The sequence below is a fragment of the Xenopus laevis genome, chromosome 2L, assembly GCF_017654675.1.
Source record: "Xenopus laevis strain J_2021 chromosome 2L, Xenopus_laevis_v10.1, whole genome shotgun sequence".
In the NCBI taxonomy this organism is placed as follows: domain Eukaryota; kingdom Metazoa; phylum Chordata; class Amphibia; order Anura; family Pipidae; genus Xenopus; species Xenopus laevis.
Window position 1 is genome coordinate 145,574,676 of NC_054373.1, and position 26,947 is coordinate 145,601,622.

A 26,947-nucleotide genomic window follows, 5' to 3' on the forward strand; every position below is an offset into this window, starting at 1 on the left:
GTATGGCTTTTTCCTAAAGCCTTCCTTTGTGACCGTTGGGAAGCTGCCCACAGACACTCATACTACTTCCTTGTTTCACTTGTCAATATTAGGAATGAAGCTCTGCATTTTTTAGACCTTCAATATTTATTGTACCTATGTTGTGATGTGCTTTCACTTTATTTTCTTTTTAAAGCTTGCTACAATGTTCTGTCCATTTAAGTGACTTTGCAGCTGCTGCATATATATATTATAAATATTTAACTAGGGAAACATAGAATCCAAACATTTGTTGGCCAAAATACTAGATCCTCCACAAAAGATTAAAATCCGAATGTATCTCATAATCCCAATAAATACCAATACCAATAAAAATTGCTTGACCAAACTCCCATACCCGATTTTAGCTTATTTATTAATAAAAAAAACTCAATCGGATTGTGGAAAAACTTGATAAAAAACCAGAATCAAACTAATTTTTCAGTTTTTTTTTTCCTGAATCGCTTGAGTTTTTGTCTGAAAACCCCTAAAAAGTCAGTGTTTCTGGCTAAACCCAGCATAGTCAGTGTTTCTGGCTAAACCCAGCATAGACCCCGATAACGTCAAATTGAGATAGGTGCCTCTCCCATTGACATCCACAGGTCTGAGGTTGTGGATATTATCAGATTCTGGATTTTTTGCAGCATCAGGGTATAAAAAAAATCTTGAAAAAAAATCAAGTTTTTATTTCTCAACAAAAAATTAGAGTTTTTGCCCCAAAAAGCCTGACCAGATAAATTCGAGGGTTGGTAAATAACCCCCTAAGTCAAATAACAAACCCAAATTGAACCCTCACTTGCTATTTCAAGTCCTTTAAGGAGAGGGTTCAGATTTGGTTTAGCTGAATTTGGATGCTGCAAAAAGTGCTGAATATATTTCTTCCTACTTCCATGGGAATGATATCTATTCACACATCTGAGGGGCTTTGCCTTCCCTGTATTTCCTATCCACTAATTTTGTTTGATTTGTTGGAGCCATTACATTAACCCACTCCTCTTCTCTCTAATGCTCCCTGAGTGTATTAAAAACCATGTGTATTAAAGTATTTTTTCATCTTTATATTGTCACTATGAAAATGTTTTAGATAGATTCTACAATTCTCCAGGCAGATACATTTCCACCCATCTTAATAAAATACCCATTTATAAAGCTGGAGCATTTAAAGTAACATAGAGATTCCCCTTTGGGATAAATTCTAATTTTAAACACTCTGGGTGCACTATTAATAAATCCGCATTCTTCAGATATATAATAATGTATGCTAAAAATATACATTTCCGTTTACTTGGCATGAAAAGATCAGCACTAGTCTAGTAAATGTGCATAACCAGTAGCATAGTTAGGAAAACTGCATTAGAATGTAATGAGATGCAATTGAACTACCTACACTTCTAAGCGTGTTTACTAGGCTTTGCACCACTTTCAACAAAAAATATTTTTACTTGCAGCTTCAGAGTGACCTTAAAATATTATATACACTGTTTATATTACGAAGGCTAGTGAAATTATGTTTCTGTACCATTTTTCTGTCCAGCTTTAAAGGGGAACTATCGCAAAAATGATTATTATAATAATAATGATAAACTTCATCATACTGAACTAAGAAACTTTCTAAATACAATCAAACATTCTGCATCGTTTCTGAAATAATCAAGTTTATGTTTAATATCCTTCTTCATTCTGTCTTCATGCATGAGTTGGGTGTCAGATATTCATTGACAGTTAGATCCAATACATCTTATAGGGGGGCTCCCTTTCCTAGCAGATGTATTAGAGCTCACTCTAATAACTGATTCCAGTACAAACAAAATCTAACAAAATAACTGCCTTTTGCACAAATTCTGCATATAGAGAGACAGGATTTCTGGTGATTTTAATAGAGTGAGCTCTAATGCATCTTCTGGGCAAAAGGAGTCCCCTTAAAAGATATATTGGATCATTCATCTGACACCCAACTCCTGAATGAAGACAGAATGAAGAGAAACAGATGCTGAGAGAGGGATAGTGAAAATAAACTTTATTTCAGAAACTGTGCAGAATCTTTAATTGATTGTATTTATTTATTCATTTTCGCAGTAGTTCCCCTTTAAATATACCCTGTAATGCTTCCTGAGTAAAGTATAAAGGTAAAGGAAATTCTGCGTGCAGTTGTCCCATTCCTAAATATATTGTTCAGAGACTCATGAAACCCGTGAGTGACTTCTGATATTTAACTGCAGTACATTATACAGGGGTATTGGGGCTGCTCAATTGGAGACTGTGGGCTGGATGTTGCCTTCCACGAGATTTTATGGCATGTAATCTGACCAAGGGCTCCATAGACATACCTTTATGTCACTGTCTAATTATAATCTGGCCTTGGAACATAAAGAGTATCGTATAATTTCCCATGACACTGACAGGTTAAACATCACTGCCTTGTAGAAATGTAGTGACCACAGTAAGAGCATATTTACAGAAGATTACACTACTCTTCATTAATAAAATGCCAGGCAAAGCCATGGAGACAAATGCACCATTGACGTCATCAGTGAAAAAAAGAAATGGCCTTCGCATGTACTTATTTCTCATCCATGGCCTGGCTGTGAGTACAGAGGTGTGGGAGATAGTTATACTTTTTCAATTTTAAAGGTCCCCACCGAAATGGTCAAACTGTTGTAGCTTTCTCGCTTTATTCAAATATATTTAACACTTTGTGCAGCAGAACTGTTCCTTTTGCAGACTTTGCTTTTTTTAGTCTTCACAAAGTAAATTAGTAGGTTAATAAAAAATATACTTTGTCAGTTATTTAAACATTAGCCTCTCAAGATTTATGGCAGTGGGTAACCTTTAAATTCTGCTTGGACTGGCAGCTGCTTTTTATTATTGTCTGTTCTATTTTTTTTTTTTTTTTACATAAACACTAAAGAATGAAGACAAAATGGACTTTATGCAAAGAAAATGCTTCCTATACGTATTAAGTAATAAGCATAAGTAGTACCTGCATGTTTTGCCTCGACTGGGAAGCTTTCCATTGGCATCATCAACCAAAGATAGATGTGGTACTATTGTTAATAGGTAATGAATAGATCTTTGGTGCTCGCATATCAGTTACTATACAACTACCCTATCTGCTGGCTAGAATAGATTTATGTTGTAGAGGTATGGGACTTAAGGGGTATTTCTGTAAGTTGGATCTCTATACCTTAAGCCTGATAAAAAAACATTTAAACATTAAAGGGATTCTGTCATGATTTATATGGTTTACTTTCTAAATTACACTGTTTACATTGCAAATAATCCACTTTACCATTTAAAATTGTATTCTTTTATTATTTTATTCTTGAACCAACAAATGTATTATTTTAGCTGTTATATTGGTGTGGAGGCAGCCATCTTCTTGCATTGTGCCTGATTCTGAGCTTTGAGAAGGAGCGAGCACTTCAGGATGGAACTGCTTTGAGACCGCTATTGTTTCTCCCCTTCTCATTGTGTTTCACCAAAGTCGGGCTTCCTAGCCCCACCCAATAGTAGAAATGAGAATGGCACCCAAGCAGAAAGAGGCAGGGGTTTAGTTAGCAGTGCAAACAAATCCTTCAGCAAAGGTGCCAGATAGCTGTTACCTGGTTTGCTGGCCATTGTTCTGTTGACAGGCTGCTGGGGAGGGAAGGGAGGGGGTGATATCACTCCAATTTGCAGTACAGCAGTAAAGAGTGACTGAAGTTTCTCAGAGCACAAGTCACATGGTGTGGGGCACCTGGGAAATGGACAACTTCTAGCCCCATGCCAAATTTTAAAATTACATTTAAAAAAAAGTTTGTTTTTTTAAAAAAACGATTTTAGTGCAGAATTCTGCTGGAGCAGCACTATTAACTGATACGTTTTGAAAAAAAGAAACATGTTTTCCCAAAGACAGTATCCCTTTAAATAAACCCAATAGGATTATTTTACCCCCAATAAGGATTCATTCTGGATCAAGTACAAGGTACCATTTTATTTTTATAGAAGAATAGGGAAACATTTTTAAAAACATTCATTATATGATTAACATAGACTCTGTGGGAGTCCCATAATTCAGAGGTTTCTGGATAACGTATCCCATACCTGTACAGGAAACTGCTGTGCTGTTACAAGGGCAAAGTGCAAATGGGTCAGAAAGAGCCATCATGTGACATCAATTTACATCCACAAAGTAGTCATGCGGCAGAGAACTGACTCTAGCAAATATCTGATTTGTTCATATATGTTCTGTGAAATGTATATAGACTGTTAATGAGACCCTTGTGGTTTTTTTGTGTGGGTGCCTGGGTTAAATGCATACTGCATAGGTGTGTAAAAGTACATGTGGGTTCAGTTGTAGAAGTGAAGGTTAAAATAGAGTGAGAATAGAGTGTCTTTTTTTTCCAACATGACTTACTATGTTACTATTGTATGCTACTATGTTACTTAAGCACAAGTGTACTATAGGGGTTTTATAAAGCTTGAATAATGAGGCAGAGTTCAATGCCCACAAATCAAGAAGTCTCTTCATTAGTTGTATAGCCTGTTAGTGGTAAAGTCAGTATATATCAATTTTAGATATAATTCTCATATGGTTGTTTAAAGGGGTTGTTCACCTTTGAGATAACTTTTAGTATCATGTAGAGAGTGCTATCTTGAGACAATTTGCAATTTGTTTTCATTTTTCATTATTTGTGGTTTTTGGGTTATTTAGCTTTTTATTCAGCAGCTCTTCAGTTTGCATCTTAAGCAATCTGGTAACTATGGTCCAAATTACCCTAGCAACCATGCATTGATTTGAATAAGAGACTGGAATATGCATAGGTGAGGGCCTGAATAGAAGGATCAGTAATAAAAAGTAACAATACAATATATTTGTAGCCTTACAGAGCATTTTTTTTAGAAGGGAGTCAGTGACGCCCATTTGAAAGAGTCAGAAGAAAAAGGCAAATAACTATAAAACTATAACAAATAAATAATGAAAACCATTAGAAAAGTTGCTTGGATTTGGCTGTTCTATAACATAATAAAAGTTACCTTAAAGGTGAACCACTCTTTTAAGACTAGTATGTGGCTAGCATTTGGGTCTGGCCACACGGGGGAGATTAGTCGTCAGGCGACAAATCTACTCTTCTTCGTGATGACTGATCTCCCCGATCTGCCTTCTTTTTGCTACTCTAGTGGTCGGTGTAATGTATATTGTTATTTCTATATATTTTGAGGCCTTTGGGTTGAATGTTTTGTCATCAGCGCAAAGGGACATTAGAGAACATGTGAAATGCACATTTAGCAGAGTGAAGCCTAATTGCAATCGGTCTTAAACTTTTGTCACCCTGTTACCTTCTAAAGGGGTCCTTCCAACACTTTTCAGTTCAGTTGGTTTCAGATTGTTCACCAAAAATAAAGACTTTCTCTAATTACTTTCTATTTTCTATGAGTGATCATTCTTCTAATATTGAAGTGCAAATCTAATTTTTCACCTTTCAAAAGCAGCCCCGGGGGGGGGTCTAAACTGTTCTAAATTGATACATTTAGTTGATACATTTCTTATCTTTGAATCCATGGGTTTCATTAAAGGGGAACTCCACACAAACATAACTTAAGCTTTTTGAAAAGTAAACATAATTTCAAGCAACTTTGAAATATACATCAATTAAAAAATATGCAGACTTTTCATGATTTTTAATGGTTTGGAACAGATCCCTAAGCCTAACCCCCTGCTCTCCTGCTGATCTGTCTGACTACTTTGCTGAGCTGGCTGACTACTGTTACTTTGTATCAGCAGCCATCTGTCCTAGGCTGCATCCTTCAAACCCCACAATTCCCTGCACACATGATTTCAATAAGGAAAGGAACATCACAGTGCAATGCATTGTGGGTTATGTAGTTCCTGCATGCTGTCAGCTGTAGAGAAGTTGTTACAAATTTCAGTGTTAAGTCCCTCCTTCCCTGCCAGGATTTTAAATGATGCAGAAAGAGAAGAACTGTTAAACAGCTGGATTTCAACATAGAAAATGACATTTATTCATACTTTTTGAAGAAACTGGTAACTGTGATGGATATATTAGGGGTTTCCTTGTTATGTGGGCCTCTTTATTGGTTTGGAAGCCGGAGTTCCCCTTTAAGGGCAGCTGTTCGAATTGATACAATAGTTGCTAATACTCCAGAGATGCTGGTGAAAGAATGTATTGACTAAATGTGCAATGGTTTGATGTCTCTTTTTATTTATTGGGACAGTCACTGATATTTGATTGCCTGTCTCCGAAAATGTTTCTCTATGGAAATGTGCCACAAACTGTTTGGCACTGCATGTTTGGGCTAAAAAAGAGCTCACTGGTTGTCATTGCAGATTTCCCTCCTCATACCAACATCATGTCCTTGCAAATAATCTAGAAGGGACAGAGTACTCGCAATACAGTACATCATGAAATGCTCTGAGAGCACCATGCTGTGGCAATATACGCAATGCCTGCAATGTCAGCATGCAGAAGGCCAGAGGGTTCTGTTTCTGTTCTACCCCACATCCAAATAATTGTTTTAGATATAATGGGTTTATGGTTTGTTCCAAAGATTAGTGCATTGAATTAAATTTAGTACACAAATTATTTTGTTAATGAGCAAATTAGTCAGAATCTCACAATAATACAGCTATCTGGGTCACTTACAATCCCCAAATCAGCTGTTTGGGGGTCTCTGCCTTCAACTGCCTCAAGCTAGTTGCAAAGTTTGCAGTCAAGGGCTATAAGTTTATCCAGATAAATGATCCTGCTCATTAGGCATTTTGTGTGTGTTTGTGTCAACTAAGGCTATTATGGGGCACAAAGAATGACGGCAGCTTTGACCTTCCTTGTGACTAAAGACAACTGGAATAGTAAACGGGAAATCCTGGTTGGGCTTAGTTATTTAAAGTTGAGATCCCTGTAACAATGCTGGGACAGTATTAAAGTGTATGTAAACCCAAAAGAGTACTTTTGAAAATTGCATAACTGTACTATTTTCAATGGTGTTGAGCTATTAGCAGTTTTAGAATGTTTTATACAGTTAGGCAGGCTTTTAGCTTAGCAATTCTGTTTGAAGGCCCAGAGAGTCAGCAACCTTAACGATCTATGCACTTTCAATTTTATTTATTTATTTATTTTGCAATACCTTTAGTAACTTTAGAGTAGGGGTGCACTGAATCCTAGATTTGGTTTGAGATTCAGGCTAATACTAACTTTTTTTGGTGGGATTCGGATGAATCCAAGTGCCTGGTTGAATAAAATTTGAACACTTAAAATCATAATGTGATTATGTTAATTGCTGTTTTTGAACGGATGCATTTTACTCTCTGAATTTTGCTCATATGCATATGGAAAATATGATTCAGTTCAGGATTTGGCAGAATCCTTCATGGAAGATTAGGTGATAATGTTAACAGCTTTGTACTATGCGTTGGCACAACGCGATTTCTGTATGCATCATTTTTTGCTGTGCTTGGTGGTGTCGCAACCGATGGGCATTGGTAAAAGCAAATACTTTAGACCCAAGAGACTAGTAATGTGTGGGTCGACAAAAAGTAGACCTGCACCCAATTAACCTGCTTGCTCCCAAGTCAAACCATACCCGATCTACCACTACTTCTATACCTGTGCACAACCTGCCAATCTGTGATTTCACTGAATGGGCCATGATAATGGGGGTACAAGTATATAAATAGTGATGTTCAGAGGCAAAAACAAGGCATAATGACGTTGAGTGTTGGTGCTCTTCTCACGACTCACCTGTATACACTATAAGATCTGCTTGCCCTTGCCAAATGAGTGTGGCTCTATGGCCAAACTATTGGATTACAATGAAGAGGACTGCATCAATTAGCCAATCAAATCAAACCTGTCGATTGAGATCTAGACAATTTTAGGCCAGATATCTGTCTGGGAGGCCCGTCGGAGGGCACCATACATTGCCAAATAAGATGCCGAATTAGCATCTTAAATCTGCCTGTGTATGGCCACCTTGAGACTTTTTAGGCAATAAGAGTGTTGGATTTAGTAGTGCATGAGCAAATACTCACAACTTAAAGTGATACTGACACTAAAAAATTATTCTTCAAAATATTAATGTACATTAAAAGTTACCTATAGCTCACATCGATCATTTTTCATTGATAGGTCTGTTTTTGTTATTAATTGTTACTTGATGTTTTTAAACCTGACTGTTTTGCCAACCTGACTGTCCCTTCTCAACATGCCAGTTAGAATTTCTAAAGCTAACAAACTACAGAAGTTCAAATATGGCAGCCTCCTCATAGAGGAACACGGGGGATCAGATGGGTAATGTAAATGCATCTGCAAATACCTTTATGGCAAAATTAGAGATAGCATTCAATGTTATGATAGATGTTACAAAAGGTTTAATTTCTGGTGTCAGTATCTCTTTAATATATGTCAATAAATTGCAGTTCCAGGTGCCACAATTTGGAGTACCCTTTAAGAGTCACACAGCAACGAATGACAATTTAATGTCAGTGTATGGCATTATTGACTCAATTGCCTTATTAAAATAGAGTTCTGAAAGGTGGAATCTTTTAGATTAAAAATTATTTTGCTATAGGGTGGTGTAAAAAGCTAATGACAATTGTAAATTTGGTATAAATGGACATGGTACTACAGACTCCAATCCACTCTGAATTACTCCCCCCCCCACACACACACGTGTAGCATAAAATGTTAGGGATAGATGCACATTTGTGGGTATCGGATTTGTTTTTAAAGCAGTATTCCTTACAAGTGTTTTGCCAAGCATGTCTGTTTTCAGCCCAGGGATTTTTTGTGCGTGGGAATGTTGAAGGGAATGTCTCTCCTAATTACAGTCAATAGGAATATCTGTGCTCTTGACAAACGGAGTGATTTGGTTGTACATTTTGTTCCATTGGGAAAAACTACTATAGAATTATGCGGGGAGGAAAACATTTATTTGTAAGTCTTCTTTCATAGAGGTGTCTCCATAGGACCATAACACTTCCCCACTAGTGGACAGTAAAATAATTAGTGAAGCTTAAAGGGAATGTCAAACCAAAAATGTTTTGCCTAATAAAAGAAAACATAATTTTAAACAACTTTACAATATAAACTCATTAGAATCATAATATGTTTTTTTTAAGTGATTTGTATAAGTATTGCTATTGAAAGTATTGTTTGCCCTTATCTCTTCTCTGTTCCGGAGGCTGTTGATACAATGTAAGACAAGGCAGCTGATAACAGACCTGTCTTTTCTTGGGACTTTTTCAACATTGTTTAAAACGTAACATCTATGGGGCGGATTTACTAAAGGGCGAAGTGACTAACGTTAGCGAAAATTCGCCCGCGTGACCTCATTTCGTTACTTTGCCGATTTACTAACGAGCGCTGGCGTAACATCGCTAGCGAAGGAGATAGACTCTAGCGGTAATTCGCTCCCTTGCGCCTGATGAAGTTGCCCTCTGTCAAAGGGACTTAATTAAGCAAATTCACTAAGATGCGGATATTACTGAACATTACCTCTTGCGCCAGACTTGCCTTTGCCACCTCAGACCAGGTGAAGTGCAATTGAGTAGATAGGGATTCATCAAAAAATAGTTGACATTTTTTTTTCACAAAAAATGCTGGCGATTTTTCAGGGTGATAGGCTGCAAAAATTTTTTACATTTTTTCTGGGGTACCCGGCTTCCCCCCTACATTTCCTAACATATGGCACATAAAATATACACTGGGCTCATGTGTAGGGCAATATAACAACTCTATTTTATTTTATTAAATTAAGGTTTCCTGGGCTTGTGTAGTGTAATGTATTGGCTGCAACATATACGTACATTCAACTTTAACTTCCCACCGTATGCAAATTAGGCAACGCTAGCGCAACTTCACTTTGCTTACTGCAGTTACGCTAGTGCAACTTCGCCAGCATTTGGCGGCCTGGACGCAACTTGGATTTTAGTGAATTAGCGCTGTCCTGGCGTATCTATGCCTGGCGAAGTGTTGCGATGTAAGCGAATCGGACGCTAGCGCAAATTCAGTGCTTAGTGAATCTGCCCCTATGAGTTAGGCAAATGCTTGGAAGTTGCTTATATATGTTTTCTTTTATTAGGCAATTTTTTATTTTGGCATTGACTTGCCCTTTAAAGCTCATTCCACGTGGATTGCAGCTTGCGGATAAATGCAGGCCAAGAATCCACTCCTCATGACCAAAATTAGCCTCTTCTTTGCCTACACCCGGAACCATTGGAGCAGAAACGTGTACCCGGGCTGACACAATAGAGCTGGGTGCAGACAAGGATGGGGCTAATTCTAATCGTAGGAGCGGGCTGAGTTCAGACAGTCATGTTATTTGGCATAACTTATCTCTTGACCATTGTTGAATTATTTTATTTATTTTGTATGCTTCATTTATCTGTTCAGGCCCTCCTCTTCTTTTAATTGTCCGTGTCTTATTCATGCACATTACAGGTTGCTTGGAATTCTGGGAATTCGTGCACAAACAAAATGCAGAGAAATTTTAGTGACATCTTATGACATGACGTGACATTGTGGTTTCCATAGGGATGGAATTGCCACTCAAGCATTTTCTGGGTGACTAGTTTACCTGATGCAGGTATGCCAAATCGGGCCATGGGGGCTCCATTTTTTATTTTAGTTAGTCAACTTCGACACAGTTGTAGCAGCATTTGATTGGCCAGTTTCATAGTACAAAAGACAGATCATTGGTCAAAAATGAACTACAACAAAAAACCTGCTTCTATAGTCACCTTTGGTTTCCTGAAGGGTTTTAGGCTTTTACATAGGAATTTTGTTAGATAAAGGATAATGTCTAATCCTTTATCCACTGAGAATGTAAGCAGTGCTCCCCTGCAGCTTGGAATGTTTGGTGTGGCCTAGTGAGAGGCAATCCTAATAACATACCCTTAAGGCTTAACCCATTCACAATTACAGATCTGTTTTGTACACAAAATGAACACTTGTGCATTGAGTCTATATGCTGCTTCCAGAATGTACAGTACAAATACTTTGCACTGGAACATGCCAGCCTCTATATGATGAATATGGTTCTCATGTGGTCGCTGAAGCGTTAATTCAATTCCAAATCTGCTGCCACCCGTGACCATAAATGGGTAAGTTCCTCTTGGCCATATTGTCAGAGGAGTGGATCATTTCCAGTCTGGCCTCTCAAGCGGCGACGCAAATGATGCTGATCAGATCAAAACACATGCACTGATTGCATCTACAGCCTGATTGGATTTTTTGCCTGACCCAATCAGACATTGATCATTTATAATTGAGTTTCACCGATGCACGAAGACTAAGGGCTCTTACTCATGAGCGTTTTCACCTGCGCTCCCCTGCGTTACGTTTTTCGGCGTTCAGCCGCAGGGGAGCGCAGGAATAGACGCATTTCATTTTTTCAAATGGGGCTGTACTCACACAGGCGCGTGTAGGCGCCGAACCCAGGTTGAGATGCAACATGCTGCATTTTTCCTGCGTTCGGCGCCTACATGCGCCTGTGTGAGTGCAGCCCCATTTGAAAAAATGAAATGCGTCTATCCCTGCGCTCCCCTGCGGCTGAACGCCGAAAAACGGAACGCAGGTAAAAACGCTCACGAGTAAGAGCCCTTAAGCGGGCTAAACACAGGCTAAGACTGGCTCCTGACATGGTTATTCCTCTATAATTGGCCTTATTGGTTATTCCTGCAATTGTATAAATATTTTATTTATGACTTTGTAGTTCGGTTTTCCTAAATGTGCCATATGCTCCTGATCAGTCCCCTGAAAAAAATAACTCAATGACCACAAATAATAAAAAATGAAGACCAATTGCAAATTGTCGCAGAATATCATGCTCTACATCAGTGGTCCCCAACCAGTAGCTCGCGAGCAACATGTTGCTCACCGACCCCTTGGATGTTGCTCCCAGTGGCCTCAAAGCAGGTGCTTATTTTTGAATTCCCAGCTTCAAGGCAAGTTTTGGTTGCATAGAAACCAGGTGTTCTGCCAAATAGAGCCTCCTGTAGGCTACCAGTCCATGAAGGGACTACCAAACAGCCAACAACAACCCTTAATTGACATCCCCATGGAATTTTTCATGCTTGTGTTGCTCTCCAACTCTTTTTTACATTCAAATGTGGCTCACGAGTAAAAAAAGGTTGGGGACCCCTGCTCTACATCATACTAAAAGCTAATTAACCCCTTTAAGAGCTGAATCATCAGATAACAGGTAGAAACAATAACATCTACCTCTGAGGATTCAGCAGTAAACCGCAATCAAAATTTTCCATCTAAAGGTGGCCATACACAGAGAGATCCGCTCGTTTGGCATCGCCAAACGAGCGGATCTCTCCCCGATATGCCCACCCTAGGGCCCAACGATAGGATCCTAACAGATTGTAGCGGGGGTTCGGATCGCGGCACTGCATCAACGAACAGATGCGGCCGCGATCCGACGGGATTTTTAGTCCCATCTGATCGAGATCTGGCCGACTTTCGGCTAGATCTCGATCGGGGAAGCCCGTCGGGGGCCCCATACACGGGCCAATAAGCTGCCGAATCGGTCTGTTTGCAGCTTTTATCGCCCGTGTATGGCCACCTTTAGCCAATCAATGAGATGACTCGTATCCAAGTCTTTTGACGATATTGTTTGCCTCGTATCCCTCCATACATGCACTGAAAATCATAAGAAACTTTGTTTTGTATGTTAATATCGGTGCGTGTACGGCCACCTTTAATAATCTTTTATGCCATAAAACTAAGGACTGGTCAGAATTCATTTAGCTGGTAGGTTAAACAAGCAATCCTGTTATCGGATTATTCCAAAAATGTATATGAAACAGAATAGAGAGTATATGGCATAATGCTTATACCTTCAAAACCAGCTATAATATTACATCCTATTAATTTAGATATATTCTGCATGGTTGCTTTTCACACCACCACCATAAACCATGCTTTTCTGCTGCCCCTTACCCCTGAAATTCCACCCTTGAAATCCTCCATAAGGATCTCTTCAACATTTAAATCCTACCTCTTGGAGCACTAGCCTGGTACTTGGTCCAGACTTGGCATATTTGGTCAGCACTCCAACCATTGTGAATTGCATAGCTTACTTACTATTTGTTCCTGTAAGAAACCCACCTATTTAGAGTGTAAGCTCTGTGGGGCAGGCACCATCTTCCTTCTGTCTTTTAAAGCGCTACTTAAATTTTTACTGTTTATACTTATGTATGGCTTTGTTTGCCATGTATTCGAACAATTACTGTATGTAACTCCATATATGTAGAGACAGGTTAAGAGTGAATGTTTGGTAATGAACTGCAACTCTCATTAGGTTGTTGTGAGGTTATGGGAGCTTCCCAGCCACAGGTTAGAGATCCCAGCTTGTGGCTGTCCAGTGCGGGAGTATTACTCAGTGTGGAAATGGGTGGGATGTGGGACTGTTTCTCTTGCTCGGTTTCTGATCTGCTGATTAAATCCCAAACTATGCCAGGAATCCTTGCGCTGGAACAATGCGCCTCCCAGCAGCAGCAGCAGAACAAACCCACGTGGAGTCGGCCACTTAAGGGAAGGGGAGGAGGACTCTACCTTTTATTGTCGAATCTCCCTAAACATTCCCATGACAACCGCTTACTGTTTGCCATTCCAGTAGAGGGGAACCTGTAACCCCAGGCTGTCCCCGAACTCCCCCATTTGCCTTTAATGGTGCATGCGGAAGCTGAGCTTTGCCTGCAGCATCACCCAGGTTTTGGGACAGCCCATCCTATGTGGGTGGGGTTTCGCGTATCCAGAGCCCTGCCTTTCTCCTTTTTGTTAATGAAAGTTACAGGAACCCTATTTTCCTGCGTTTGTAGTTGATTCAATAGTGAGTGGAGCCCCGATCTGACCTCCGCCGCCTTCAATTGTTGGAGCATTAAGAGCAGGGTCAGGCCAGGTCCTTGGAGCAGTGCTACAGGCACATACAACGCGCAGTGATTCGGGAGTGCGACGCTTGTACATCGGCTGGGAGTGTGGGAGAGCAGAGGATGATATTCTCCAGTGTCCCCATGAGGATCCCCAGCGGGAAGCTGGTAGGCACGGGCTTGGATACGTTTGTGTGTGTGTGAGGGGAGCGGCTGGGGTGGAATGCTTACTGCCTGTCACGTGAGGCTGGACTGCGGCTCAAGGTGGCTGCTGGGTAGTTTGCAGGTAATGAGCCTGGTCAGGAAGCACGTATGTAAGGAATGCCCTTCCTGCACCCTCGCCCTGCGTAGTTTTTTCCACTGCTGGGGGGTAGTGGTGTTGGTAAAGATGGGCATTTCTGTAGCATGCTCAGTCCTGGCACTGGCTGAAACTTTATTCCTTGTCCACTTAGTGGCACATGGAAGGGCAGCGCTACACTGGTAGTCCCTATAACGCAGCATCCATTACTGACTTTTACTTCAATTCTACATTCTCATTTTCATTATGTATGGGCAGCTTTGGTTGCCAGTGACAACACAAACCACATGCAGTGATTCTACCTTTTTATCCCTGTGTCCCTGTACCCACAGGGAAGCCTATAATTCCCAAAAAGATAAAATAAAGTCAGTATTTATTCCTGAGTGATATGGATTATATGGAATAATGACTACACATGGTACCATGTGGCAGAACCCCTTGATCCACATTGGACTGCACAGTAGACAAAGAGATTTGAAGTGGTCCATGACCAGTAGTTCTCTTTGCTCTTGCTATTATTAGAATACTTGGGGTTTTCTGTAATCTGTATCACACTGCTTCAAGGATACTAAAAAAACATTTAAACCTTTAAAAAAATTACGATTTCTTTGCCAGAACCAGGGGATCATTTAGCGTATTTACCATTGGTACTGTTTTCATTTAAAAAATTGTTCCCTTAAACAGGACATTGTGAAAAATGGTATTTCTTTATTTTTAAGCTCTCTGGATCATTCATAGCTGTATTTACATTTGCCTCTGACCAATAGAAGGCGTGTGTGTGTGTGGTACAGTTTTGTTTCATTTGATTCTGTCAGATTAAGTTGTGGCATATTGGTTTAAATTAAAGCAAGTACATTTTGGTTTGTGTTTGCTGAAGAAATACTCACATGCAGTGGTCAATACTAAACAGATCTCTGTATTGTCGCCTCTGCTTCATTTGAAATTTCACGTCTGTTAATTGGCAGTAACTTTCTTGTTTAGAATCCCCTATGTCTGATTCTGGCATATTATTATCATCCTTTATTTTATCACTATTGTCATACTGCTGACAAGTTGGGGGGTGAGTGGGCAAGATAAAAATATATGTTGAAGTATCCCCAAAAGCCTTTGTGTGGGACTTAGTTGAACTAGAGGTAGGGTTGGCAACTTTTCTAGAAAAAAATACCGGCCTTCCTATATAGAACTCTTTTTTCACCATTAATAACATCAACCATCATTTTTACCAGCCAGACGGCAACCCTAACTAGATGTGAAGAGCCATAGGTCAGACAGTAATACTTTATGATACACAAGAGCCATGAATATCCTGTAAATGCTATATTTATAAATATATACATATATTTATAGAAACTATATTTATAAACTGTGCTTAGTGAAGTTATAATCCGTGCTTTGTCATATGATTCGCTAAACTTGTGTAGTATTATAAACAAAATGTGTTCTTTATATGAGGATATTAGAAGTAGGGTTGCCACCTGGCCAGTATTGACCCAATGTTATTAATAGGGAAAAAATCTAAATATATAGGAAGGCCGGTATTAGACCCTAATTAGAAGTTACTTCTATTTTCCATGACCTGTATAAAAGCACTCAGCCTTTTGCCTTTAAATGGCCATGGAACTCCTTGGTGTCTTATAATATGTTTAGAATACACAAGAGCTATGAACATCCTGTAAGTTATATCCTTATAAATGGGGCATAGTGATGTAATCGATTATAATTGGAGCTTAGTAATGTCATCTCTGTCACATGATTCACTGAAACTTGTGTATTATAATAGATAAAGTACCCTCTGTTGCAAAATATGAGGATATTAGAAGTCACCTCAGAGTTCCATGACCGGTACCTGTTTTTATATGGTCATGAAACTCCTTGGTAACTTATAATATCCTTCTATTTTACAAGAGGGGTACGTTATTCACTTTATATTTTACAAAAGGGAGTGCATTATTCACTGTGTAAAAAATATAATGGGCTGCATTGCCGCTAGTACATGTCAACACGTAACATATTATCTTGTGATCCATATGCATCTTAGCATGATGAAATCACTGATGTCAGTGAAAGGTTGTCCTTGATCCAAATAGTCATTGCTTCACAATAAATCCTACTAGTAGTGTGCAGGCCTGGGCTAGACATGATGCCCACACCTTGATAATCACCTTTGCTATATTAGTATGTGAATATCTTGGCGGCAGCGTAGGTTGCGACTGTACGTCATATCCCTATAGGTGAAACCAATCCTCAAAATATGGGTGTATGCCATTGAGGAAGCTGTTTATACAAATCAGTTATTATGACTGTAGAGGTAACATTGTTGAGTGTATGTGTAAATACATATGAATATTTATACATTGAAATCATTGCTTCCTACTAAATAATAATGGGGAAACTGTAGCATCTCTTTATAGCCAAAGCCTCACTCAGTTGTATTTCAGTAATAGCTGGAGGGCTGCAACGTGAGAATCGTTATATACTTTTTAGAAAAGGAATTACTTAGAAATAATGGAAATATAGCAATTTAACAGCGGGGGATATGCATAATAACATTGTTGAGAAAGATCTAAGAAAGAAAAAAGTCCCAACTAAGTTTTAAATGTGGCTGTATGATTTAGTAATAGGAAAAGGTTTTGAAAGAGTTGCAGCCTTGGGAAATGGTTTAACCTCTCAGATAGAATTTTAAAGTTATGTCCATTCATTTGAATAGGGGTCTGGCTGCAGTAGAAAGTGTCTCCGTCAGATGGGCATTGCTTGGGAATGGCACAGTGATCGTTACTGGAGGACTCTCGGCTGACAGATCTGACCTGTGCAATTGAAGCGAGTGTCTTTTGGGCAAGAATGAGTGTTTTGCCTGCATTGTAGTGGTCAAAATGTGCTTTGGTGCATCTGCGTTGGATGCAATATAATCCCCAGTCTATAATTGTTTTCACAAATGTAAAGGGGCCTCGTGGTCCTCTATACCACATATATAAATTGACCACTATTGGTGAGTAGAATGTCCCTTTAAATATTGGCTTTTTGTGGGTCAATAGAGAATTGATGGGTGCTCCAGTGATGCAGTGCAGGGAGGATTGTTTTATTGCACTAGGTGTGTGTGTTTTCTGACATGTACACTGAGAGTGAAACTGCATTGTGCAGTTAGGTGTGTTCCTTTCATCTGGAAATTGGGTGCCTTCCTCAGAGACAACAAAGGGCAAACACCTATTGTGCTCTGCAGCCGGGTGAGCTGGAGGTTTTCTCTTGGTCATGGAAGGAACCCTGTTGAAATGTGATTTGCTAAGTAGCGTTAGTGATATTGTCCCACAAGGGCATTTCCTCAAACTTGTTTCCCTTGCGGAGATGAATGGGAAATAGTGCTAGTGAGCAGCCATCTTAGAGTGGCTTGTGTACAGGACAAACCTGGGTATTTGAGATCAGTTTTCTGAGTGTCTTTCTGTTGGTAGACTAGACGTGAAAGAGACAGTATAAAAAAAACTAAATTTTTGTGGGTCTACATGCAACTCTGTTGTTTGGCCGTCCCACTTGGAATGTATCATATCCCAGCCTGTATTAAATGGAATACTTTGTCTGCTCCCTGACTGTACCCCACTGCCATTAATGAGCCACAGATTTATCTGTGAGATCATTTCTAATTTGTCTGGATCTGGGATATCCAATCCCTTGGCCCTGTAGCAGTGATAGAACTAGAACGGCTTTAGCTGTTGGTAGTTGGTGGAAATTGTTTTTCAGCAACAACTAAGGACGGTTCCTCTTTCCCGTCTGTATCTCCTTGCTGTTTGCATCAACCCCTCCTGCAGTGTCAGTCTAAATTCTGTTTTGGATAGATGTGTTTTCCCCTTTGTCCTATTATAATGATCCATTTTGTATTTTTACAATGTAAATGCTTGCTGTAATATTTGTCAGCTAGCTTGCCAAAAAAGCCCTAAAATATTTACAGCTACATATGTTCTTTATTGCTGTTTGGGTTCATTACTCCCACCAAGTCCAATAGAGGAAGCAATTACTGAGAATGAGTCTCTAGTTCTCATAATAGGATTATGCACTTACCAACCATCAAGGACTTGCAGTGCTTGTCCTCTCTATGTGCCTCCTCCCTGCTCTGCAAACAGTTTAGGCTCAAGCTGTGTATACATCGTGACATGCGTGCTGAATTGGTGTTTTCCCTGTTATTTATGTGTGCACACAAGCAACGTACCTCTCATCATCAACATACCTCTCTTCATTTCCTCCCCTGTACAGGACAAATGCTTACCGTATATACTCGTGTATAAGCCGACCCGCGTATAAGCCGAGGTACCTAATTTTACCTATGAAAACCAGAAAAACGTATTGACTCGCGTATAAGCCTAGCAGCCAGAATGGAAGGGAGGGCAGAGGGTGGTACACATCTGTTCTGACATGGTCCCCTGTAGCTGTTCTGACATGGTCCCCTGTAGCTGTTCTGACAGACAGAAGAGCAGAAAGCTATTACTTTGCATCTAACGTGGCTGCTATAACATGGATGAAAGGCAGGACACCTGCCCCACAGCCAAAAGTTTATGTCCCTCTACATAAAAAGTGGCAGGCACAGCAAAGAAGCCAGAGTGGCACAGTGACTTCATATTGTGCCCAACTACAACTCCAAACTGGACCAGTGCCCATCAGTGATACCCACAGATATCCAGAAGCACCAGGGGCCATTAGAGCTGCGCCAGAAACCCTTATCAAAGCAATGAATGCAGTCATGACACATCGAGGCAACCCAGAGCCCAACAGAGTAGAAATTGTACAAAGTGGCATCACAGCAAATAGATGAGCAGTCCCATTACGGCCCCCAGACCCCAACAGTTATATGGGCTGAAGCTGACCCCCCTACCTGGGAAAATAATTACCGCTGATGGTCCTGCTCTGGCACGTCCACACTGCCCGTTAACACCATGGCACGACTGCTCTGCGGTCAATGCGCAATAAAAACTACATCTCCCAGCAGCAGCGCGCGTCATTTCCGCTCAGGGAGAGACAAAAGAACAGAGAGAGGCAGCGAGTGAAAGTGGCGCCATGTCGGCCTGGGAGTATCTCATCCGGGCCTTAAACTACATTTCCCAGCAGCGCCCGGACTTTCCCGTCATGCCCCGCGCAGTTTCCGATGTGGCTGCCGGATGTCGGGCCTGACAGACTCGGGATGTGTGCGTTTCGAGAGCGGTGAGAGGGCGGAGCGGCGATGCAGGAGGAAGATGAGGAGAACATGGAGCAGGATCCCAACCACAACCACTGGCCCGAGCTGCCCAGTCCCCCGGCCGCTTCCTCCGGATACGGAACCTGCACCAAGCGATGTGACAGCGGCCCCGGGAAAGCCCTGCTCGGTCTGAGGACGTATGACCCGCGTATAAGCCGAGGTAGGATTTTCAAGCACATTTTGGGTGCTGAAAATCTCGGCTTATACGCGAGTATATACGGTACCTGGATCTTGTCAGAAGTGCCTTATATGATACAAAGTAATGCATGTGCTCTGTGTGCTTATAGTAGCGTTCAAAAAAATTGACTGAAATAGAAGCAAGCGTTCATGGAGCAGAGATCAGTTTCTTTAATGCATGGATAATTGGGGTTCCTCCTATTTTGTGTTAAATGGGAAACTATCATGATAGATAAAATTCTCTCCTATAGATTTCTTTTTTTTGCTGACAAAAAGGAAAATATACCCTAAAAGATTTCTGTCGGCTGCGGGAAATATCTCTGCATGTATTACCGTACGATTTTCAGTGGAAAACTGTCACCAGCTTTTGTCGGACATAACTTTCGTACGATTGCTGTCAGAACATCGGCTGATATCTGTAATTTTGTACTTTATTTGATCGGAATGGTTAGTGGCAGGTCAGGAGATGGGGAAGTCTGATCGGACGTTGATTGGCTATATGGTAGCCCCTATATGTGTGCATGGCCACCTGGTTGGCAACCAAAAAAAAACCAACAGAACTCCATGAAGGAGTGGGGACTTTTATCCTCATCTGCTGATGCACATACATTCCATTATCTGGACATCCGTTATCCGGAAAGCTCTGAATAATGGAAAGGCCGTCTCCCACAGACCCCTTTTTTTCAAATAATCCAAATTTTTAAAACTGATTTTCTTTTTCTCTGTAATAATAAAACCGTAGTCTGTACCTGATCCAAACTAAGATATAATGAATCCTTATTGGAATCAAACCCAGCCTATTGGGTTTATTTAATGTTTACAGGATTTACCAAGCATTCTTACCGGTACCGGTACCAATTTGGTGTATATGCACAAAACATTTTAAAGATCATTGTTTTGTTTTTACCCTATTTCCCATCAGTTTAGAGGGTCATAAACGGTAATGTTTTTACACTGCTGATGGACCAATTTTAGGACTATCCAATAAAATCACAACTTATCTTAAAGTTCATGCTCAAACTTATTAGAAAGTTGGAAACTAGAACTAGTTGTGTAGGAGCAAATACCTGCCCTAGGTTGCAGGACTTTTAGAGTACAAGCTGTTGTGCTGAACTAGATGTGTGTCATTAGGGAGGGGTTTAGGAGTTGGCTCCTATGTGTGAGATGGGTGAGGTGGGTGAGATTGACAGGCAATGACTTCATCTCCATACTGTTGTCCATGGGAATGGCAGCCCTGTGCCGTAGCTCTAGCACAAGCACACCTTGCCTTTAGGCTTTAGCTGACCTTTAAATAGATGGCAAAGTAAGAGCTTCTTGTGTGCTTAGAACATTAGTTGCCCTCAGAAAGAAATTATACAGCAGCCTCCTAGAGGTCGGACATAAACTTTGTCAGTCAGAGGCTTTCTTCTCTTCTGGGTTTAAGTCCTGCTTTTCAGTCCAGTGTTGGCTCAGTTTTCAATAGAATTCGCTCTATATCACCGATTGGCGCACCAAACAATTCCGAATACCAAAAGGTGGGCACCATATCCACCTCAACCACTGTTGATCACTAAAATGGCAATTGAACGAAACATTTATTAGTCCAGGTATAGGATCCGTTGTCCAGAAACCCCATATCCAGAAAGGCCATCTCCTTTAGACATTTATAGACATTTTATCCAAATAATCTATTTCTATAATCTAATTTTTGAAAATGATTTTCCTTTTTCTCTGTAATAATAAAACTGTAGCTTGTGCTTGATGCAAACTAAGGCTGGCCATACACGTGCATACTTTTATCGTTCTGCGTTGAACGATCGTATCGGTAAACGATCGTCTGACGATTTTACCATACGATATGCCATCCACGGAGAATGATTATATGAACAGATATAACCATATATTTTGCTTTGTGTACGGACGAACGCTGTTCAACAAATGAGGAGTGGTGCAGCATTGTGTCACTGTCTGTAGTATATAGTCAGTTTCTCCTTCCCTTTTCAGCAAAGAACGTTCGGGTCCTTACGTATATGTTCGTTGTTCCGTATATATGTTTGTTGGCTTGTGCTACAATCCTGAAATGCGCAAAGAGGAATTTTATCCCTGAACGACTAAAATTTTTAAACTCATCAGATCAATTTTGCATACGATAGTGTTGAGACGATCGTTCGCCTGACGATAGTTCGTACACCATCAACCATCCGATAGGTTATCAATATTATCGGTATGTTCTGGAATCGGTCTTTTGGAAGTAAAAAATCTGCCTGTGTATGGCCACCTTTAGATTCCTTATTGGAAACAAAACCAGCCTATTCGGTTTATTTAAAGGATAACTAAACCCAGAATGCTCGGGACCTGGGGTTTTCCAGATAAGGAATCTTTCCATAATTTGGATCTTCATACCTAAACTCTACTAGAATATCATGTAAACATTAAAGGATAATTAACCCTTGAAAATAAGTGAATGTAAAATTGATGAGGGTGTTATTCTAAGCACGTTTGGAAGTAGTCAAGGAAGTTGTCAGGAGAAAGAAAGAGGCTGCTCTGATGTTCTTCTGCTTAGGAAAACAATTTCTCACTTCTTTCCTGACCAGAAAAGCATCAAAGCCTCTTTCTTTCTCCTTAAAACTTCCTTGACTACTTGATGGTCAGAATTGCAAAATTGCTTAGAATAGCCCCCTCATCAATTTTACATTCACTTATTTTTAAGGTTTACTTATCCTTTAATGTTTACATGATATTTGAGTAGACTTAAGGTATGAAGATCCAAATTATGGAAAGATCCCTTATCTGGAAAACCAGAGCATTCTGGAAAACAGGTCCCTTACCTGTATTAAGAATTCATGCTGTCATACATACCAAATTGGCCGGCGTACCGATGTATACCTAACCAATTAAAACAATAAATAGCTGTACTTCATATACTCAAAACCATTAAAAATATTAATCAAGGAGGAATTCATAATGTATCAACAATTCATCACAATACAAAAATATTTATATGGAAACCAAATCAATCTCATCCACACTGAAGGTCAAGGGTACACGCCTTCCTTTAGGCAGTTCTTATGTACCGTGACCTTTCCCCAATTTTCAATCGATTCCACCACTCCACATTTGCTGCTTCTACCTGCGGTTAACAGCCTCCTTCACACTAAGGGGTATATTTATCAAAGAGTGAAGTTAGAGATCACCACAGTCCTCTAGAGTGAATTTCCACCACTCTCTATTCATTTCTATGGGATTTTTAAAAGCGTATTTATCAGTGGATGTAAGTGAAAGTGCATCCTTTGATAAATACACCTTTCAAAATCCCATAGAAATTAATGGAGAGTGGCGGAATTTCACTCTAGCAGACTGTGGTGATCTCTTAACTTCACTCTTTGATAAATATACCACTAAGGCGGGTTAACTGAAATCCCTCGTTCAGCTAAGCACATTGTAAATTGGAGCAATATGGGCCAACACTTAGGGGCCTATTTATCAAAGAAAATGAGAAAATCACACATTTTTAGAGATTCATGAAAAAAAATTGAGATTCAATTGCCCCTTGGTTTTGGCTTGTGGTATGGAGGTTGTAGTGTGATGTTTTTGGGGATCCGGAAAGTCAGAAATGGCTGACGGAGTACTCCAGGTTTAGCTTTAATAGAAACAACCCCTAAGTTTGCTCATAACCATGCCTATTAAGCTTAATATAATAAATTCTCAGGCTATATCCATGCTTTAAAGAGGAGAGAATACCCTTTTTTAGAAAATCTCTTGAAATGAGGTTAGTTTAGGCAGTACAAAAGCACTGATCTGATGGAATGCCAGGCTCATGGTCTTACTAGTGGTGATTTTTGCTCTTTCCATATTTAAGCTGGCCATAGATGCAAAGATCCGATCATACGAATCATCAGATTCAGAATCACCATTCAGATCAAAGTCTTACCAGTCAGATTAGTTAAAGAACAGATCAACAATGTTCTGCCCCTGACAGCAATCGTACGATATCTATGTCCAACCAAAGCTAGAGTCGGTCTCCCACTGAAAATCGTACGATCGGCAATACACGCAGAGATGTTATCGGCAGCCGACAGAAATTTTCTAACCTGTCCGATCGACCAAACGACCGATCTGCGCCGGACGAAAAATGTCGGGACTCTCCACACACGGTTCGAAAATCGTACGAATCCTCGATTCGTACGACCATATCTTTGCGTCTATGGCCAGCTTTAAAGGAACAGTAATATCAAAAAATGAAAGTGTTTTAAAGTAATTAAAATAAAATGTGCCTGCACTGATAAAACTGATCTGTTTGCTTCAGAAACACTACTATAGTTTATATAAACATCCAGCCATGGGGGCAGACATTCAGTCTGAAAAAAAAAGAAAATTCACATGTTAAATAGTAGATAACTGAAATGTTCCCATTGTATTCTACAGAGCTTATCTGTTATCTGCTATGTAAACCTGTGCCTTTTATCCCTTGAATGGCTGCCCCCGTGTCTACACAGGAGCTTATTTATATAAACTATAGTAGTCTTTCTGAAACCAACAATTTTTTTTTTTACCAATTCAGGGCAACACTGCATTATAAATGAATTACTTTAAAAAACTTAAATTTTTTGTTGTTGCTGTTCCTTTAAGGATGTACAGACACACCAGACCCAGTCATTTATATTGTTGGGTAGCCACATAAACAGATGTAAATGCCCCAGTAAGTTTCAGCAGGGTAGAAAACTGACATCATTGGGGACATTTGAATTCTGACCACAATGAATCTAAATTGAGCGGAGCAAACTACCTGATGGGTGTGTGTGTGGTGTGTGTGATAGCGCCTCCAGTGTCATATGTGTGCCTCTATTTATTTGGTATTAGCAACTGCTTTGGGATTCTGTGTCTAATGGTGCAGTCTAGCTCTATCAAGTGCCTTGCACTCTTCTTCACCGGTCTTCTGGTATGATAATGGGTTATTGCTGATCAGGGGCATGCTCACTCAAGCAGGCTTGGTCATGGCCAGGCCCGGACTGGCAATCTGTGGGTTCTGGCAAATGCCAGATGGGCTTCTATAAGGTGCCATAGAAAGTCAGTATTTAGTGGGCTGGTGGGGGCTATTTGGGCCTCTGTGTGGGCTGATTACGCCTCTGTGTATCCGTATATGCCAGGGCCAATTTTAATTCTCAGTCTGGACCTGGTCATGGCTTCCAGTATGTATACTTCTGGGCACAGTGTGAGGCAGCCTTCTGCTTTGTTCCCTTTTTGCCAAAGAAGTATGAAGAGAGGGCAAACTGTGGGCCCCATTGATTCTGGAGGGGGCAGGAGGGTGCTAGTTAGCATAGATTGGGACTTAGTTAAATAAATTGTACTTGCAGGAATAGTTTTCCTTTAACCACTCTTGCCTCTTTCTTTCTGTATGCTCTGCCAAGATCTGCTTCACTTAGCAAATTTTCTAGAATGGAGATAAGAAGGGAGTGCTGGGGAATGTAAAGAGATCCTCGCATACCTTTTGTAACACGCACCCAGACTGACGTTAGACTTTCTTACTTTTCTTTTGGCTCGGTGTCATTGACGGCATTATAGCTGGGCATGGCCTCATAATATTGACTCTACTAAACCTTAACCTTTATTTATTCATTTCTTCATTCTTCAGCTAAAGCCTTAGGCCCTTTCTGTGTTTATAATTACTCTCTATTATAGTGTTTTTTTCAAAGAAATGTTACACTAGTTTATACTGAGCTGCCATACTGTAAATTACTACTTGCTGTATGAATCTATATTGATGGTTTATTTAATGCTTACTATTTTTTTAAGCAGACTTAAAATTTTCAGGAAAGAATAAAACTCTTATCCAATAAACCCCAGCTCCCATGCATTATGCATATTAGACTCCCCATACCTGTACTGGGTGTTTTTCTTGGCCTTTAAGGGCAGGGGCACACGGGCAGATTTGGGGAGATTTAGTCGCCCGGCGACTAATCGCCTTTTCTTCGGGGCGACAATCTCCCCAAACTGCCTTCCGCCTTCTATAATGAGAAAACGCGCAATGGCACTTGTGGCGCTTCAATTTCCAAAGTCGCCTCACGAGGAAAGCATTGGCTTTTAGGCTTGTGGGTATCCTTTGTTAACGTCATTTAGGAACTGCACTTGTACATTTGTATTTATTTTAACAAGTTAATTCTAAGCTTTAATTGTTGTGGGTGAATCACTGGATGGCTGGTTGATAACCTCTCTTGGCACATGTGAGGGGTCCTTAGCTCTCATGGAATTTGTAGGTGCCATTAGGTAGGTGGCCCAAAGCTCATTGAGCCTGTATGCCAGGAGTGTATATGGACTAAAACTTCTGAAATAAAGTAAAGTAAAAACAGGCAAATCACATGAGGCATAGCAGAGTCAATGTTTGGTTTATATTTACTCTTTAAATATTTTGAACCCTTACCCTCGGTTTCCACTCTGCCAGTCATATACAGTGTATGTAAAAGTTTTCAGAACCTTTTAGAACACAAGGTTATGGGATTTTCTGTAGTGACTGTAATATCCATGAGGTGCTCAGAGTGCTGCAGGAAATAACAAAGGCCTAGGCATCCATATCATTTTAAATATGCAACAATAGTTGGTCCTGTCATACCTAGCAGCATTTGGCCAGTCAGTCCAGGCCAGCTCGGCCTGCAGCTACTTGTACATCTACATCTGCCAACGTTCCTTCATCCACGACCCCTCAGAAGGCATCTTTGGCACTTCTTTTAATCACTTTGGATAGCAGTTTGTCTGGATCTCCTACACATATGTAATTAAAAGCCAAAAAGATCTGTCTTGCGATTGTCTTCATTGTCTTCTCTTCAGATTTATGGCGTTTGTTCCATTTTAATATATCTGTAGGTTTGCACACTCAAAAAATACAATTTAGAGAACAAAAGTGGTATCCATAAAAAAGCTTTATTTATATGCAGAGAAAAAAGCATGAAAAACACCAACAAGGAGCGGATACAGCTACCAATAGAATGAGAATGGCCCCAACGTTTCAGCACCAAGGCCTTTGTCAAGGGGATTTCTTAATGTTTTTTTCTTGCTATGTTTAACTAATGAGTGGTACATATGATGTGCATTGTCATTTGATGTATTGTATAATTTATGCCAATTTACTAAGGCACTATTTGTAAAATTTTTCTCTGCATAAAAGTAAAGCTTTTTTGTGGATACTAATTTTGTTCTCTAAATTGTATTTTTTGAGTGTGCAAACTACAGATATATTGAATTGCTTTATGTTACCTTATGAAGGGGTTACTTATGGTTTTTGCACCACTTATACTATTATCCAGAACATTTACAAATTGGTGTGCCCTCCATTTACTATTAACTCTATTTGTTCCATTTTAAACCAAACAGTATGCATAATTAGGCAATT

General features: G+C 40.0%; 1 protein-coding gene across 8 annotated transcripts in view; it reads left to right on the forward strand.

Annotated features, from left to right (window-relative positions):
- rbms2.L (RNA binding motif single stranded interacting protein 2 L homeolog) overlaps positions 1-26,947 on the forward strand; it is a 74,069-nt gene that overhangs the window by 7,407 nt on the left and 39,715 nt on the right. Inside the window, exon 1 of one of the 8 annotated variants that reach the window (XM_018247430.2) lies at positions 13,621-14,062. The exons of 5 other annotated variants lie outside the window; for them this stretch is intronic. In XM_018247430.2, coding sequence (XP_018102919.1) covers positions 14,018-14,062 — 45 coding nt within the window. In that variant the 5' untranslated portion in view covers positions 13,621-14,017. Of the gene's footprint in view, positions 1-13,620; positions 14,063-26,947 lie in introns of those variants that run through there. 2 more of the 8 variants (XM_018247429.2, XM_018247433.2) reach the window with 2 other exon arrangements.